General features: G+C 33.4%; 1 protein-coding gene and 1 pseudogene across 3 annotated transcripts; both read left to right on the top strand.

The window, feature by feature from the left end:
- The first annotated feature begins 1201 nt into the window (after positions 1-1201).
- Positions 1202-4168, top strand: LOC141696408 (heat shock 70 kDa protein BIP1-like; annotated as a pseudogene).
- A 1881-nt stretch (positions 4169-6049) lies between these two features.
- Positions 6050-17223, top strand: LOC141697254 (uncharacterized). 3 transcript variants are annotated; one of them, XM_074501538.1, is made up of 14 exons: positions 6050-6256; positions 6369-6487; positions 7464-7578; positions 7905-7986; positions 8066-8136; positions 8285-8326; positions 13001-13125; positions 13974-14067; positions 14391-14478; positions 14578-14765; positions 14848-14953; positions 15126-15212; positions 16225-16288; positions 16793-17223. In XM_074501538.1, exons 1-14 carry the CDS (start codon positions 6141-6143, stop codon positions 16933-16935), a joined length of 1440 nt encoding a protein of 479 aa, XP_074357639.1. In that variant the 5' UTR covers positions 6050-6140; the 3' UTR covers positions 16936-17223. The 3 variants fall into 3 exon arrangements, with proteins under 3 accessions (XP_074357639.1, XP_074357638.1, XP_074357640.1); XM_074501537.1 differs by having other exon boundaries at positions 14391-14493; XM_074501539.1 differs by lacking the exon at positions 16793-17223 and having other exon boundaries at positions 6051-6256; positions 14391-14493; positions 16225-16734.
- The last annotated feature ends 14 nt before the right edge of the window (positions 17224-17237 follow it).

Raw genomic sequence — 17237 nt, 5'->3', positions numbered from 1 at the left:
TAACTGGTATGGTTGAAAACTTGAAACATGAACGAAACAGAAACAATATAACAGCCTGTACATGAACGAAACCCGTGTGCCAACCCTCCAACCCGCGAGCCCGTGTGCCTGCAACCCGCGAACCGCCTGGTACGCACACGAGTTCAGTGCCGAATCCGAGTTACCTTCTGCAAATTCAAGCACAACCCGACCCGATTCGCTCGCTTCAAGTGCCGGTTCAGTGTCCAACCCGCTACAAACCCGGCACGACCCGCACGGGTGGCCACCTCTAATCTCAGTGGAATGCTTTCTGATTTTAATGACAAACGATGGTTCATTAATGTGCCTGCTGCCTAGCACGTTTGTTTAGTAACCACTACCAAGTCCTACACGGTTCAAATAACCACTGCCAAGTCCAAAACATTTGAACAACTGGTCCACATAATCAGAGTTATGAGGCATTAATCTCTAATTAGTTGCAAATCGTTATCCTTAAATTTCCCTCAATCGGGAACTGGCAAAATATACATGCATGCGTCAAATGTAACCTCATTGGCAAGCAATCTATACTTATGGAGAGAAAGTTCAGAGTTATACTTAAGGTGGAAGTCATGACCTCTGTCTACTCGAGACGAAGTGGCTGGTTGATGATCATGTTTGCTGCGACACTCTCTTTAGTTAAAATCACCGCCCATTGTTTAGTTTAAGGCCTCCCTGTACACAAATTATCTTTTACACGAGGACATTTAATATTATTAGATATTCGATCCGATCCGTAGACTTAGAATCTATGTTAAAGCACCGATATTTCTCTTATCTCCTAAAAGAATAACGATTGTTAAAAAGAAGATTATTATTATTGTACATCGTGTTTATAAGATAATTATAGCTCATCTATTCTAAAATTTTGCTGACTCTATGTTACTAAGCAGATTGCAAGAGTTCGTCAAAAAAAAAAGTAGATTGCAAGAGTTGAGGGCTTAAATACCGGGTTTTATCACTTCCGAGATTTGTTTGAACAAATACTTGTAAGACATATAAGGACATATAAGCCTAATTAATCAAAAAAGAAATACATTACAAGAGACCTCGACGAAATAGCTCAATAAGAGCTTATCACTTGTCGTTTCAGGTTTAACATTCGATTTTCACAACTCCGAGATTTGTTATAACAAAATAATCGTTTATAAGGTATATAGGCCTATTTATTCAAAAAAGTATAATGCAAGAGGAACATTCTATTGTGATGAGAAGTAGTAAAATTCTGTTGATGAACGGGAAGTTAGTAACATTTCGTCGATTGACAGTGAATTTCTTTTTGTAATTTGAATTTGAATTGTTAGTATAATATAAACTAAATTTGACAGGTTTGAGGATGAGGAGGTTCAGAGAGCTATCAAATTGTTACCTTATAAAATTGTTAACATAGATGGGAAGCCATATATTGAGGTCACAATGAAGGACAGAAAAATATAGGTCTTCAGTCCCGAGGAAATAAGTGCCATGATCCTAGTTAAGATGAAGGAGATAGCAGAAGCTTTTCTTGGGATGAAAATTAAAAATGTCGTGCTTGCTGTTCCTGGTGAGAACATTTTACATTTGGAACTTAAATACAGTTTTCTTAGTGTATTATTGTCATGTTAACTAAGGTTGATGTGCTTTCCCTCATAGTTATAACCGTCCTTTATCCTATCTCTATCTGCAGTGCACTTCAATGATGCCCAAAGGCAAGCTACCCAAAGATGCTGGTGTTATTGCATGATTAAAAGTTTTCCAAATAATGGACGCACCAGTTGCCGCTGCCACTGGGCACGGGTTGGAAATGAAGTATAAGTATGAAAACGATGTCAAGAACATTCTGGTCTTTCACCTTGGTGGTGCGACTTCAGATCAAGTCCTTGCTTCAACCGGAGATAGATTTTTAGGAGGTAAGGATCAGGCTTTGTGAATGGTCTTTTTCCATATGCTTTTAGGACAAGTACATGTTGGAAAATATGGGTATAAGTCCCATATTGGTAAGTCATATTTTTGAGCATTATGACTAAAAGATGTGTGAGATATGATGATATTCTCTTAATAATGGAAATTATTATTTTCCATTAGAATTTGGCTCAAATATTATGGCATAAATTAATTTGATTTTGTTTCAGATTAATTGATATGGTGTATGTCTTGATATATTTAATCTGATTCTGTTTCAGATTATTTATGGAATAGAGTAGCTTGCAAGTATTACACCGATTCCATAATTAATGATATTTAATTATGGAAAAGAGTAGCGCACAAGTCTATCTACACCTATATAAATACCTCTAAGGCGTTAGAGTTAGACACACCAAAAACATATTCGCCTCTAAACACAAATCTCTCTCTCTCGGTGATAGTTTCGTGCCCGTTCAAGCTCGCTGAAGGTGCTCGTTATCCGTAACGCCGCCGCTATCTCGTTTTATCCTGGGAGGCTATCGACTCGCACATACGGTGAGAGGCGAAATAGCTTTAAGGAGACAGTTTCAACTGGACTCGAGGATCTCTCTTCTGTTTATATTTTTTCTTCCTCCGTTTGATTTCGTTTACTCACGCACACACTTGTTTGATTATTTGTATTAATCGCAGATTGTTTTCACAGTACACACCAGTAAAACAGACTTCACAGTATCATGGCAAGAGAGTCGCAATATACTCTGTTATAACATACTGATGTGGGTAGCTAGATTGCTCAATTTGATAAAGATTGATATCAAAATTTACCTGTTACCTACAATAGTTTGTTGTATTATGGGGAAAAATAATCGCACTTTAGTTTTAGATGTGCAAAGAAGGAAATTTGCTGTATAACTTAATTGCATAATTTAATTTCCATATGGGAAGGACATCGGCAAGGATGCCAAAGCTGTTGATAAGCTGAGGAGAGAAATTGAGCATGCCAAGAGACACTCTATTAGGCAGAACCAAATCCGTGTAGAAATTGAGTCGCTTTTTGATGGAATGAATTTCTCTCAATTTTTGACGAGAGTACAATTCGAGAAATTGAACAAAGATCTGTTTAGGAAGACAATATGTCTTGTTAAACAAGCTATTAAAAATGCGGGCTTGCAGCAGTTGCCTATGGTGCTACCGTACTAGGAGGAATCCTTAACAGGGAGGAGGTTTACAATACTAGAGGTACTGAAATTTTATTAGCTGCAGCTGTATTTTATTTTTCAGGCCACATGACGTTCAATATCTATTTGTGATAGATATTCCGAAACATATGGATAATCTTCTACTGCTACATGTTGCTATCCTGCAGACGTAATTTACTGGCCAGTGTTTCCGGTTAGCCTTGGAATTGAAACCAAGGACGGGTTGGTGATTAAGTTGGTCCATAGAGGCACTTTTGATTTGACGCCAACCCAAAGATCTCGTGTCATCAGAACCGTCAAGGATTAGCAGTCTACTGTGTCCATTAAGGTACTAGTTTACTTGCCAGGTAAATTTTTGTAAATTACTGACTCTTGTAAACATATTCAAACATTTATATTGTTTTTCTGCTTCTGTTGTAGGTATTTCAAAGTCAAAGTAAATTGACAGAGAATTGTAGGCTACTCAGAAAGTTTAACCTCTCAGGAATACCACCTGCCCCAAGGTTTGTACATTGACATTCAGTTGAGTTCACTAGACTTGACAAGTTCTGAACTCGTTTTTCTAGTACTAGATTTGATCCTTCATTAGACAGGGGAAAACCCGTGATAAAAGTCACATTTGGAATTGATATAGATTAGCACTTAACTGTCAAAGCAGATAACATCACCATAAATGATTGGTGGATCGATGAAGATCTGATTCAGAGGTCAGTGAAGAGCGAAGAACTTGATGCATATAACAGACTCAACACATGTCAGTAACATGACGAACCAAATTTATGACAAAGACAAGCTCACTGGCAAGCTCCAAACTCGTGAAAAGGAGAAGATTGAGGATGCAATTATAGAGGCTAATGCATGTCTTAATGAGAGGGGGAACAGAAATAAAGAACAATACCAAGAAAAGTTTAAAGAGGTAGAAGCTGTTTGTGAGCCAATTATCACAGCAGTGTATATCAGCCACCACTTGGTTTATGGTTTATGCAAGCTAAGTAAAATTGAGAAACATGCAGATATGATACAGATTTTTTTAGTACCAGAAGCATTTTAGTGTTCCTATAATTAGATTGAATTTGATAGAGTAGTCCTGTACTATGCTTAAAAAATTTATTAGTTAGTAAATTAGTTTTTTTTAATAATATTGATAATAATCAAATATCCCCTTAACTGTTCTCTCTCTCTATATTTTTTTATCATAGTAACTTTTTTATCATAGTAACTGCAACAGCTACCGGTGAGTATGCAAACCGCTTTTAATCCACAAACAGTATACTCATAAATTCTAATTTAGAAGTGACCAAGAGATAATTATTTTTATTATAAAAATGCTTTTGACATGATATATTCATAAAAAGCAAAATGAATTATCTATTTTTATAGGCTTTTTACATTTTAAACTTGACATTGTTATTGTTATATATTTTTTAATAATAAATACTACAGAGCCATACTTTGACGATGCATAGAAATAATTTATAAACTACTTTCCCTGATTTTTAAGCATCAATGCTTTCTAGGGAAATGTTATTATTAAATAATTATAAGATTTTGTACTTTTTAAATTAATGAATCATGAATTTTTATATTTTGTTACTCAGTGACTTTTTTATTCATATAATTTTTTTTGGAGAAACTACTTTTTAAAGCTTATTCACAACTCTAATATATTATCTATAATTTTTACAAACTAATAACATGAAAATTAAAATAAATTTTAAATAAAATCAGATTTTTATTTATTTTAATGCTTTTACCTTCTTAGTATTAATTATAAATTTTTGAACTACTTTTCAAACTAATGTCAATTTATAGCCCATACATTTTTATTAATCATTCATTTTTGTTGTTTAATTCTTTTAATATTCAGTTTTATATTAATTTTATTATTATTGGTTTTTATTCGTTTTATCGAATGATATGTTATGTATTTGTTAATTTATGATTATGCTTTTGTTTTATACTTTTAAAATTATATTTTTATTCCGATGATTAAGTTAATGTTTTGACCGTGACGATTAAATATAATTATTGAGTAACCATGAAATTACATTGTAAAATCACGGTAAATAAATATTTGTTAAACAAATTGTATGATCAAAAGAATATATAATTATAACATATATTTAAACTTAGTAAATGAATAATTTCATAAAACGAATAAAATTCTCAAAAACATAGTTTTTTTTTTTTTGACAAAATGCTTTTTATAAATTGCATCAACCAAAATTACAACTTAATTTCAATAGGAACAAAACTCCCATCGAAAAAACACAGTCAAGATTAAACAAATAAACGAGCTAAGCAAATAGTCGCTTATGTTTTCAGACTGTTTAACATAATGAATCTCACGATTCTTTGAATGAAAAAAGATTAAAATGGCTTCCTGATCGATCATACATGCATCAATTCTGGAACTAATAATATCACAAATGACCTTCACATACGCACCATCTGTAGCCCAATGTTCAGAAGCACCCAATCTATCTACATGCCAAAAACCAGCTATAGACAAGCCGAGGGTGAAAGATCTCAAAAGATGAACACATTTTAGTTGTGAAAAGTAAGCTCTTGTAATAATCGGCACCAGCCCAAATTTAATGCACGGAAAACAGATCTCCCACAAAACCACATAGATCATTTTCAAAGTAGCCAGATTAACCCAAGACTAAACAAAAACATAACAAACACTCCAAAAGGAGAGACAGATACACACTCCAAGAGGAGAGACACACAAATACCCAAAAAAATTGGGTTTTATTGAAAAGAAATAAACGAGAATAAAAAATGAAGGGATTGGGGCTTTCCACTGGAGAAAATCAGTAGAAGCACCTCGATTTACTTGAAAATTGACAAAACCCCAGGAGAGGAGACAAAAAAAAAAAAAACCTCAGTAAAAAGACAAAATAACCCGCAGCATCAAAAACCCTTTTCTGTCTTAAACCCTAAATTATTTAATCCCACTTCAATTTTTCTACATTAAAACCTCAAGGTTTATACTTTATATAAACCCTAAATTATAAACGCACAAATTAGAAAACAATGTCAATCGAATTGAACTCAAATCACAACCCTAAAATCACATGGGAAGGCTGCAATGTACTGCTCGATATCAACGATGGAGATCGCTTGCTTTTCGCTCGTCTCACCCCTGCTTCGTACGTTCTCTTCGCTCTCTCTATATAGACATACATGTTTATTTAATCTTAATTTTTATTAATTCGCCGGTTTTATGTGTGTTTATAATTGATGAGATATTGAAATTGACAGAACATTGAAAATTGGGAATAAGAGTTACTCTCTTCAGCCGTTGATTGGTTGTCATTTTGGCTCTTTGTTTCAAGTCGAAACCGGTGATCATGGTCCTTTTTTATCCCCCGTCGTTCAAGGTTCGTGTTTCTTAGCTTTCGGTTTGCAAGTTCTCGTTACTACCTCCGTTTTAAAATATCTGATGTTTGGCTGTCTTGATTGTGTAGTTAAAATTGTTGTTTTTATAATTTTTTTTAAATGAATTGTATATCTTTATTCACCAAACTAAAATTTGAAAATAATTATTTTAACTACATAGTTAATATACTTTGAAGTGTGTGCAAAAAGTCAAGTGTTATTTAAAAATTAGAATAGATGAATGTTTTTTAGGTGTGTGATGTTTTACTCTGTGGCTTGTTTGTATTGGTTTGGAGATTATGAATTGCAATAGGAATCTTGTTTGATGTGGCTGACAATGTATTAGATAACTTTTTGCATTTTTATTGTACTCCCTCCGTTCAGCTGTCCAAATTTTTGGTTCTTTTAAGTTTTTGACGAATGAAGATACATTGAATTAAAGATTCGAAAGGATGCTTTTATTTTCTTAAGCATCTGAAAAGGTGAATCTTTTTATAAAACAGATTTAAAAGTTGAATCTTTATATGCATTATACAATAGTTTCTTATGTTTCTCAAATAGGGATTAGGGATATAGGGTGTAGCTTGTTATTGCTTTGCTTGAGTTCATAACATCATATTTATTCTTTTTTTAAGAGTTTTATGTTTAGTGTTATTGCAAAAGATTGTATGTGTATTCAACGGTGTGGTAACAAGAAGCTATTTGTTTCAATTTAAAAGTACATTTGAAAGGAAGTGGACTACGTATGGTTATAACAAATTTTGTTTGCATGGCAGAGAAAAATTATTACAGAGCACTATAAAGGCAATATATTAATTATTAAGCGACTAAGATTTGGAGAGCATTTTTTATTCCTCACTTGCCTATTTTGGTGTATATGATTTATTCAGTATCTTGTAAAAGTTCTATCTTTCTTCTTTATGCAGGCTTTGTGTGTTTTTATTTTTCATCTTAACTATATTTTTCATTGAATTTTAGCATCAAATCCAGAGGAAAAGGATTGCAAAATAGATGAGCCCAAAGACAATCGTGCACTAGTTGATAATAACACAGCTCAGAGTCTTACTGGGGATGAGATAGATGCAATGCGGAGGTACAAATTCTTTTGAAGATCACATTAAATGCAAATAGTTCCTTTTCACATTTATTTGTAATTATTAGTGTCGTCCATGATGTAGATGAGGCTTCTCTTTTTATATAGATAAGAAAGCTCCTTTTTTCTGTAGACTTTAGAGAGCCTTATATTATGGAGTTTTTCTAAAACATGTTTCTCGTTCTATTACCGCAAGAGTTTTCATTAACTTTTAATGAGACTCAAATAAATGCGTACACATAATATTACTTGAGCAAAACTTGAGAAAGTGACTTGGTTAATCCTTAACATGCATCGGTTACATAATGATTATTGTTCTTTTGTAGGGAGGGTGCAACTGGGAATGAAATTGTTGAAGCTCTTATTGCTAATAGTGCAACATTTGATAAGAAAACATCATTTTCACAGGTGAGCTTTATTCATGAAAGTTAAATAATTTAAAAGTAATGCACATGATGCTAAATGTTGATGTTCAATCTCCATTTAGGAAAAATATAGGCTGAAAAAGCAGAAGAAATATGCACCTAGAGTACTTTTGCGGCGTCCTTTTGCACGCAGGTAAATTGAAGTTCTTAGATATATGTCTCGGAGTGGTTGGACTTGTGTAAAATTAGTTGTTTATTTTTTCAGTCGTTTGAAGCACAGACAATTCATATGTTACTTCTAGTCTTACGATTTCATAAAATTTATTTTTTCTTTCTGCCAGCATATGTGAGACGTACTTCAAGAAATATCCAACCAGAACCGGGTAAATATTATTAATTATTGACTTATTATATTATTTGTGTTCAATCATTATCGCACTATAAGATAGTTATTGTACTGGTGTGAAGTTTCATTTTGTTAAATTAGTCTGTTTAATGTGAAAGTATTAGTAATCGCGTAAGTTTTTCCAAGTGATATGTCTTGTCAACAAGTAAATAGAAAAATAAGTTAGTTCTTAGAAGTAAGTGGGGGAGAAGGAAAGAGATTATCATCTGATGGGTGATAAGTATATATACTAATATAAAAAACAGAGGTGTTCATTTTTTACCACACATATATTGGGAGACCTACCTGGACCTTGTACGGGGGCGTGTTCTTTTAAGGTATTATTGTCTGTTTGGTTCTTTTGTGGGTCAATATGGCTATCTGGGATCGTAAACTTGTATATGATATATCTCATATATAGCTTTATTGAATCTTTATGTGGAAAGATATGGTTATGTCTTTTGGAAGCCAACTGATGCAGAGCATTAAACAGTTAAATTAGTTGTTAATTGTTTTTTATTATTATTTAGATATGACTATGTTTGCGATTATAATTGTATTATATGGTTAGGAACATTCTAGATTATAGTATTAGAATAAATTAAGGATTTTTTTTCCTTTATTTAATTATGGTAGTAATATATTTTAAAGATTTAGTTTTCTTAGGAAATTACTTGGATCCCAAATAATTAATTATCTATATAAATTGTTGTAATCTATTATTATTGAATAGAGTTGAATTATGAATTGAATCTGCAAATTTTATGTGTTTTTTAATGACAAAACAATGGTGAAACTCCGGATTAAATCGGGTGTGAGATATCTGTTGGTGAGACAAATCGTCAAGCCTTATCTATTTAACTTTCATTCTTGGATCCAGATGATGTATCACAATAATTGAAACGACATAAAATGCAAGGATTATACGAATTTCCAAGAACAATCAATAATATTATTCTAAAGAAAAAGTGTATAATCAAGTGTACCCTGGAAGTAAAATATTTCGGTATATATATACCGACATAAAAACCTTAATGGGCTAATAACAAACCAAAGCTCTAAACACGTGAGATAACATAAGCCTAATAATATAAAATTCGGTCCAATATATAATAATAATATATAATATAATAGTAGGGCCTGAACCCTATCATCAGTGACATATCTTAATTACTTCCAAAAGTTCATGCTAAACGCAGATGGAGTCGTGTTCGAGGACTATGGTTCTTTTTCAGTATGAAACTCGTAGTCGAGTTATCTTTAAAGGAGAGGATAATGGCGCGGAACAGAGGATAATTAAATTGGTTTGTCTATATTATATTTTATTATTTACAAATAAAATAAATTATAGTTGATTAAATATTTAAATTATATTAAATAATTTATTATTAGGTCATTCTAGATTAGAGTAATAGAATAAGATAAGGATTTGTTTTCTTTACTTAAAAAATTTAGTTTTATTAGGAAATTACTTGGCTCCCAAGTAATTAATTATCTATATAAACTCTTGTAATCTATCATTATTGAATAAAGTTGAATTACCTCTCATTAGGAACATCAACTATCTAATGTGAAGAAATATAAGTGGTTCAAGGGGTACAAGTACTGATGGGGTAGATATAGGATCATTAGAGCTCGAAGAAGCTGGTGTACAAGTGGATAGCATAGGTGAAGCAAAAACACGTGAAGAAAGTGAAGTGGGATAATGTCAGCGGGTCCATGAAAATAAGTAATCTAGAAAATTAATTTAAGCAATGAAAATTATAAGTCTGTTACAGAGGTTCATCGCAGGTTTCAGATTCGTAAAAGAGTTGGTACTAATGCTTATGAGTTAGATCTTCCTAGTGGTATGACGATTGGGTATGTGTTTAATGTGGAAGATCTTACTCCTTTTCATGGATCAGTTGACATTTATCCTTCTTCTTCACTTTCTTCACCTACTGTTGCTTCACCTATGCTATCTACTTATACACCAGCTCCATCGAGCTCCATTGATCCTATATCTAGCCCACCAGTACTTGTGCCCCATGCACCCCCTTATGTTTCTTCACAACAGATAGTTGATTTTTTTAATGAGAAGTAATTCAAATCTATTCAATAATGATAGATTATAAGAGTTTATATAGATAATTAATTACTTGGGAGCCAAGTAATTTCCTAAGAAAACTAAAATTTTAAATAAAGGAAACAAATACTCTCTTCGTCCCAATGAATATTTAACATTTGAAATAGAGTGTTCGACACGCATTTTAAGGCTCTTATCTACTATAGATACATAAATAATTTTAAAAACTTTTTTCGTTGGAATAAAAATTAAATGTTCAATTTTTATTCATAAAATTAAAAAAAGTTATGGAACTATACTAGATAAGAGTCTTAAAACGCGTGTCGAAATCTTCATTTCAAATGTTAAGAAACTACCGGGACAGAGGGAGTACTTATTTTATTCTATTACTCTAATCTAGAATGACCTAATTATAAATTACCTAATAAAACTTAAATATTTAATAAATTGTAATTTATTTTATTCGTAAATAATAAAATATAATATATACAAATCAATTTATTTATTCCCTTTTCCGCGTCATTCACTCGACTACGAGTTTCATAGTGAAGAATCCATAGTCCTCGAACAGAACTTCATAAGCGTTGAGCATGAACTTTTGGAAGCAATTGAGATATGTCATTAATGATAGGGTTGTGGCCCTATTATTGTATTATATATTATTATTATTATATTGGACCGTATTTTATAGTATTGAACTTATGTTAGCCCACGTGTTTAGGACTTTGGTTTCTTATCAGGGTTTTTATTTTGGTATATATATACTGAAACATTTTACTTATATGGTACGCTTGATTATACATTTTTTCTTGAGAATAATATTATTGATTGTTCTTGGGAATTCGTATAATCTTTGCAAGTCATTTTAATTATTGTGCTACATCAATTGACATCGTTGACTTCACAAAACCACCAAGGAATGATGAAGTCACTGTGAGTTGTTTGAAGTTCAAGAGGTGACTTTGAATCAATAATGTCCTCATGTACAGTAGAAGCACCTCCATCTTTTGCAACATTGTTGTCTCCATTATCTCAATCTTTTGCATGAACTTGCTTCTTATCGATATAAGTAGAGTTTTTTTCCTTTGGAGCAATCAAATCTTGCATAGTGCGCTTCATTCTTAATAGCCCATCGACAATGTCAAGTAGTACCACTCTTTCATATTCAGCATCCAAATATGCTATCACCTCATCGTATCATTGACATTCTTCATGATATTTAAAGTAATCTGGACTATATGGAAGAGAGAATGATAGCATATAAAGTAACCTGAAGTTGCTTTTTAGTGGTTGATATTTAAAACTCAATTCGGGCTAGTGTCCTTTGCGATAACATATTTGTCCAAGATAATCAAAGTGCAGGGCTGTTCCGAATAATTAAAGGGTTTTGGAAGCCCTCAAACTTCTGGACAGGGACTGCAGTGGCTACTGGTGGCAGTGGCTACTGGTGGTTGCTGCTGGCTGTCGGCGACTATTGGTGGCTGCTTGGTTTAGGGAAGGTTTTTGATTAAAGGTTTAGGTGAATGAACGGTGGCTCTTGATACCACTGATGTAAGACAGGGGTAAGGGGATACCCAAAGTATTAGCAAAAACACACAAATCCGCAGATTTAATTCATAATAATCAACTCTATTCAATAATGATAGATTACAAGAGTTTTTTTTTTATATATATATATAATTACTTGGGATCCAAGTAATTTCCTAAGAAAACTAAATCTTTATATAAGAAACAAATCCTTATTATATTCTATTACTCTAATCTAGAATGACCTACTTAAATAATTACTTAATATAACCTAAATAATTAATCAACTATAATTTCTTTTATTTCTAAATAATAAAATATTATATATATATGTAAAAATCAATGCTAATATTCCTTGTTCCGCATCACTCGGGCACGGGTGTCTATCACGGCTATGAATCTGTCCGACTCTTGGTTTCTAAAAAGTTAGGATGTGGATATGGATATGAAATTAGACATGGGTGGGGGGATTCGGCAGATAACCTTCACACAAGTGAAATTATACCTACTTTTTACATATTTTACATTTGTAAATTAGTATCTAATACCATCAAGCTTTTAAGGAAAGTGTAATGTCACATGTATGGGAAAACAATCCCATTTATAACCTTCTTTAATGAAATTTCTTTATTTTTTGCAAAGATAACATGTCGGTTGTTTTGTAGCCTGGGCCAAAGTATATCCAAAGATGGATGTAAGAGCCATTGAATGACCTAAAAAAGAAATAAATAGACAATTGCCTATATTTTGAACTCTTTTAAGTGTTTAAATAGATATATGATTAAAGAAAAGAATGCTTTTGGTTAAATGAATAATGAAAAATGCTATATCTGGAATTGACAATTCTGACCTGCCTGTTTTAGGGAAAATGTATGCCAGCTTTTAATGATGCAAAACAAGTAATAAATTTTTTAATTTTATGCAGTTGTAAGGCCTTTAGCTTGCTCTTAGCTTGTACATAATAATATATCATGATATCGAATCATCTACTGTTAGTTGCTAGTTAATTTAGCCATATTATCTTGTGCTAGTTGGTCCTCAATATTATTTGATATTCGTTAACCATTCTCTTATGCACAGATATTTGCGAGTGGACAGTTTATCTCTTCTTCTCTCCATGGCCAATATCACAGCCCACTCTGATGTCCTTGTGGTTGACATGATTGGTGGTCTTCTTACTGGTGCTGTGGCAGAACGAATGGGAGGTGCTAATTAATTTCTTGTTTGGAAATATAGGAGCTTTCCTAACATAAAGAATTAGACTCTTAACTTCCAAATATATATTAAAATAATTTTTAAATACTCCCTTTCCTTAGTGCGACCTAGTATGTCTCACTGTCACTTCGGATTAGGGTTTGTGAAGAGTGAGATGTACGCCTACTCCTAGGCACACACCTTGAGTAGAGAGGAGGTCCCTGAGAAGATCTCTGCATCTAAACAAAAAAATTTGCAAATTTTTGAAAAATGTTAAAGACTTTTGAATACTTTTTAAATTTTTTGAGCAATTGCAGACAGGCATTCAGTGTGAGTGTTATATGAAAATTTGCTAGTCTTGGGTGTGGGTTTGTGCTTTGCATCTATCATACTTTTGTAAACTCTTGGTTACGTGTTTATTGGGTTTGCTATCACACTTATGTGAAAATGTGCTAATTTTATTTTTATGATACCGTTAATGAATCAATAAAGAATTATTGTATCTAGTTGTAGATTTTAATTTCGTTTAGGTGCTCTTCGGTGAGAGTCATTTTTGAAGTGTTCTTAATGATGATGAAAATCTGGATCTTTGATGTTTTGTTGATGTGGTGTGTTTGGCGTTTGCAAGTGCAAACTGATTGACCAAGTACGTAAAGCTGAGATTGCTATACTTAAACTTTGTTAGACAATACATTCGAAAGTCTGTCCTACCAACCCGTTAGTTCATTAGTCCCTAGATGGTGCTCAGTAATATTTAATTCTACACAGGAGATGGTGCTATTAGTTGGTTTACCATGTAGCGGAGAGTTATTTTAAAAATTCAATCCGTTAGTTATTGAATGTTATTACCTAATGATAGGTATGGGGTACGTATGCAATACCTATCTTGGAGCAAGTCCCTATCCAATTGATATAATAAGGATGTTTAACTTCAGCGATGAAATTTGCAAAAGGTACTCTCTCCTTCCAGCTTCTCCTTATCTAAACTTTTGCCGTCTATAAGTTTTTCCAAATTCAGTTTTCTGGTAGTCTCTCCATCTTTAAAGGGATGTATTGGTATCTTTTGCTAGCAAATTAAAGAACAAACATATACTCTTTTATCTTTTTTTGGGATGCCACACAAACTCACCGAAAACTCTTTTATGTGCTTTTGTGCACAAAGTTTTGTACCTTCAGTCATCCTTTTGAGGATGGGAGGTGTATCATATGATATATTTTCTATTGTATAGCAATTGCGTAAATTTAGTTGGGACTAACTTGTAAATCTTTGTTATAGAATTGTGCAATCGCCTCTCACTGAGCTCTGTGCCCGTGAAAATGAAATTTCACTGCAACATAGCCAACCAGAAGATTCTTCTAGGACCGTAAGTCTGTCCAATGTATGTCATACTAACAAATTATAAAGCATTTATCCTTCTATTCCTTCCCTCTTATAGTAGGAGATGCTGAAAAACTTTGTACAGGAAAAATTGGCACCGCCACCTCCAAACTCTGCCAATATGGATGAATTGATGGAAACACCTGAAAGCAATAATTCAGATTTTTTGGCAACAGCTGTTTCTCCAGTTTCCAAGACTTGCAAAGCTGCAAAAGCTGGAGACAGAGCGCCGAAAGAGGCAATTAATTCTTGGAAAGAAACTGGTTTTTCAAGGTTAATTGCAAATTTTTCAGAAATTCCCGTTTAACAAATTGACTACATCAATTACACCGATAACTTGTATTTGAAATTGCAGCCTCATAATGGCCGTCCCGGATATGGATGCTTGGACTATTGTCAAAGAAGTCCTCCCACTTTTATCATTTTCAGCTCCTTTTGCAATTTACCATCAATATCTTCAGGTGCCAAATAGATTTCATGTTTTTGCTGGGATCGTAGGTTTATTGAATGCTCTGCAGGGATTTTTAATAATTCAAGCATTATATTGGCACTTGCAATTATTTTAATTTAGTATATAGCCTAATGGTTTATATGCCCACACGAAATATATACTCATGGTATCTCTAAATGCAGCCGCTTGCAACATGCATGCACAATTTGCAGCTTGGGAAAATGGCAATTGGATTGCAAATAGCAGAACCGTGGCTACGTGAATATCAGGTCTGCCATGTTATGTTTTCTGTTATACTTTGGTTGGTATAATTTTGTGGTTAATTTCGGGAAAGGGTATGGGTTTAACCTATTTGGGTTCACTGGTATAATATGAGGGGGCTGGGCAGGGGCTTCCGGATCAACCAACAGCTTCTTCTGACAGTATCCACTCCGTTGATTAGGATGAATTATGGAAAGAGGTGGAATAAGGGGAGCAGGCGGGCCTGTCCCAACAAGAATCTCACACGATGTACCTGAATCTATGATTATTAAAGAAAAAAATTGGCTATTAAATATAAGGAAAAAGTTAAATTACCTCCAAAGCCTTCTTAACTTCTGCTAAGATGATTGAGACTAAGGAAAAGGCACTTCTGGCTTTAAACCATTTGAGATAGAAAAGAGAATGACGATAAAGAGTACCTATACAACAAATCGTAAATTAGAAAGGATTTTATAAGTAGAGTTTATGCTTTAAGTTTCTACCAATGTGCTCGAAAAACTATGCCATTCTCACTACCAAAGGAATGGTGATCTACGGTGAGAATTGATGTTGGAAATTACTTTACCCGTTTATTGTATTTTAGAGAAGTAAAAGGAAAGAACCAGTGGTCTTGGTTCATATGTACATACAAATGAAGTGGACTAGGTTGGATCTTTATTTTACCCTTCTTTACTGGATGCTGAAGGCGTCCTTGGGTTATCTCATAGTTCCTGTGCCCTGAAGATGATGGTTTGGTCCATGGATTTTCTTGTAAAATCGTATAAAACTCATATGGTTTTCCTTAATGAGTATCATGCAGCTGGCGTTGATCACAGAATATACTGTCATATATCTCCTAGAAAGATTGGGTGTTTCTCCCAACACTTCTTTCAACAATTTAGAGATTTGATTACTCTGAACTGGATTTCAATTTATAACGCTATCTGTTGGCTGGTTTTATGTTTATGGTTCCACGACAGTAGAATCCTGATATTACTTCTTTTCTTATACTAAGTTTTACTTTGGTTTCCAATTATGCAGGTCTTGCCGTCAAGAACCCATCCACAAATGCAGATGAGCTCATTTGGTGGTTACGTTCTGACGGGTACAAGGATATGCAGTGATTGATTATTTGAATTGACATGATCAAGTTACTTGATTAGTTTGCTGTTTCTTGACAGAATCAAGTGTCCCTCCCTGTTGTAAAATAGCTATATGTTAAGAGCAATAATTTTAATACAAGCAGCTAGTCATCTGCAATTCTGAGTAGTCTTGTCATTGAAGTAGTTAAGGCTGTTGTAATCTTAGTAATTGTTTAATTGTTCAGTATTTTTACAAAATTCTTTCACTGACTAATATTCTTTGGTCAGTAATTGTAAGCCAGTTTTGATACCGCTGTAGCTTTTCTTTGTTTCTGTAGGGAAGAAAGAAATGCCTATACATTCCTAGAAATATGTTTTACTTTTATAGATGAATGTTTGATATATGACCCTTTAGCTGAGATTTTGTACAATTTAGTTCTGAAATAAGAAAGCTGTACTTTTAGGGATTCGTATATTGTGGAGACCGGAGGTAACTAAAATATAGAATTTTGTTATTTGTTAACAAGATGCGAGAAAAGAAATGCTGGGGAGGCACCATAGCTCATCTTGTCGAAGAGGATTTGCACGTTCTTATGGAGAAGATGTTGTATATCAATTAGCCACTGCTGCTTCATTTGAGCCTGAGGTGGTTTTGGCAGATATATGGTAGTAGGTTGCGTTGCAGTTGATTTTTGAGCATTCTTAGCAGCAAAAGGGAGCATCTTTAGTTTCAGCAGATGTAATAGTAGTATGAGTAGTTGGTTGAACCTGCATTTGTGTTGTAGCAGCTGCTTGGCGAACTCTGTTTGCTTGTTGTGTCTTTAACAAGAAAAGAAATGTAGATTTTATCTAATTACTAGCAATGATAACTCTGTAAGGACATCATGTAACACCTAGGATTTAGAAGCAAAGTGTATGTAAAACTGAGAAACATACAGAAATTTAAGAGTGTTTTTTTCTTAATATTGAAGT

This window comes from Apium graveolens, chromosome 11 (assembly GCF_009905375.1).
Source record: "Apium graveolens cultivar Ventura chromosome 11, ASM990537v1, whole genome shotgun sequence".
NCBI classification, from domain to species: domain Eukaryota; kingdom Viridiplantae; phylum Streptophyta; class Magnoliopsida; order Apiales; family Apiaceae; genus Apium; species Apium graveolens.
Note: the sequence above shows the minus strand (reverse complement) of the source record. Positions and strands in the feature narration are given on the sequence as shown.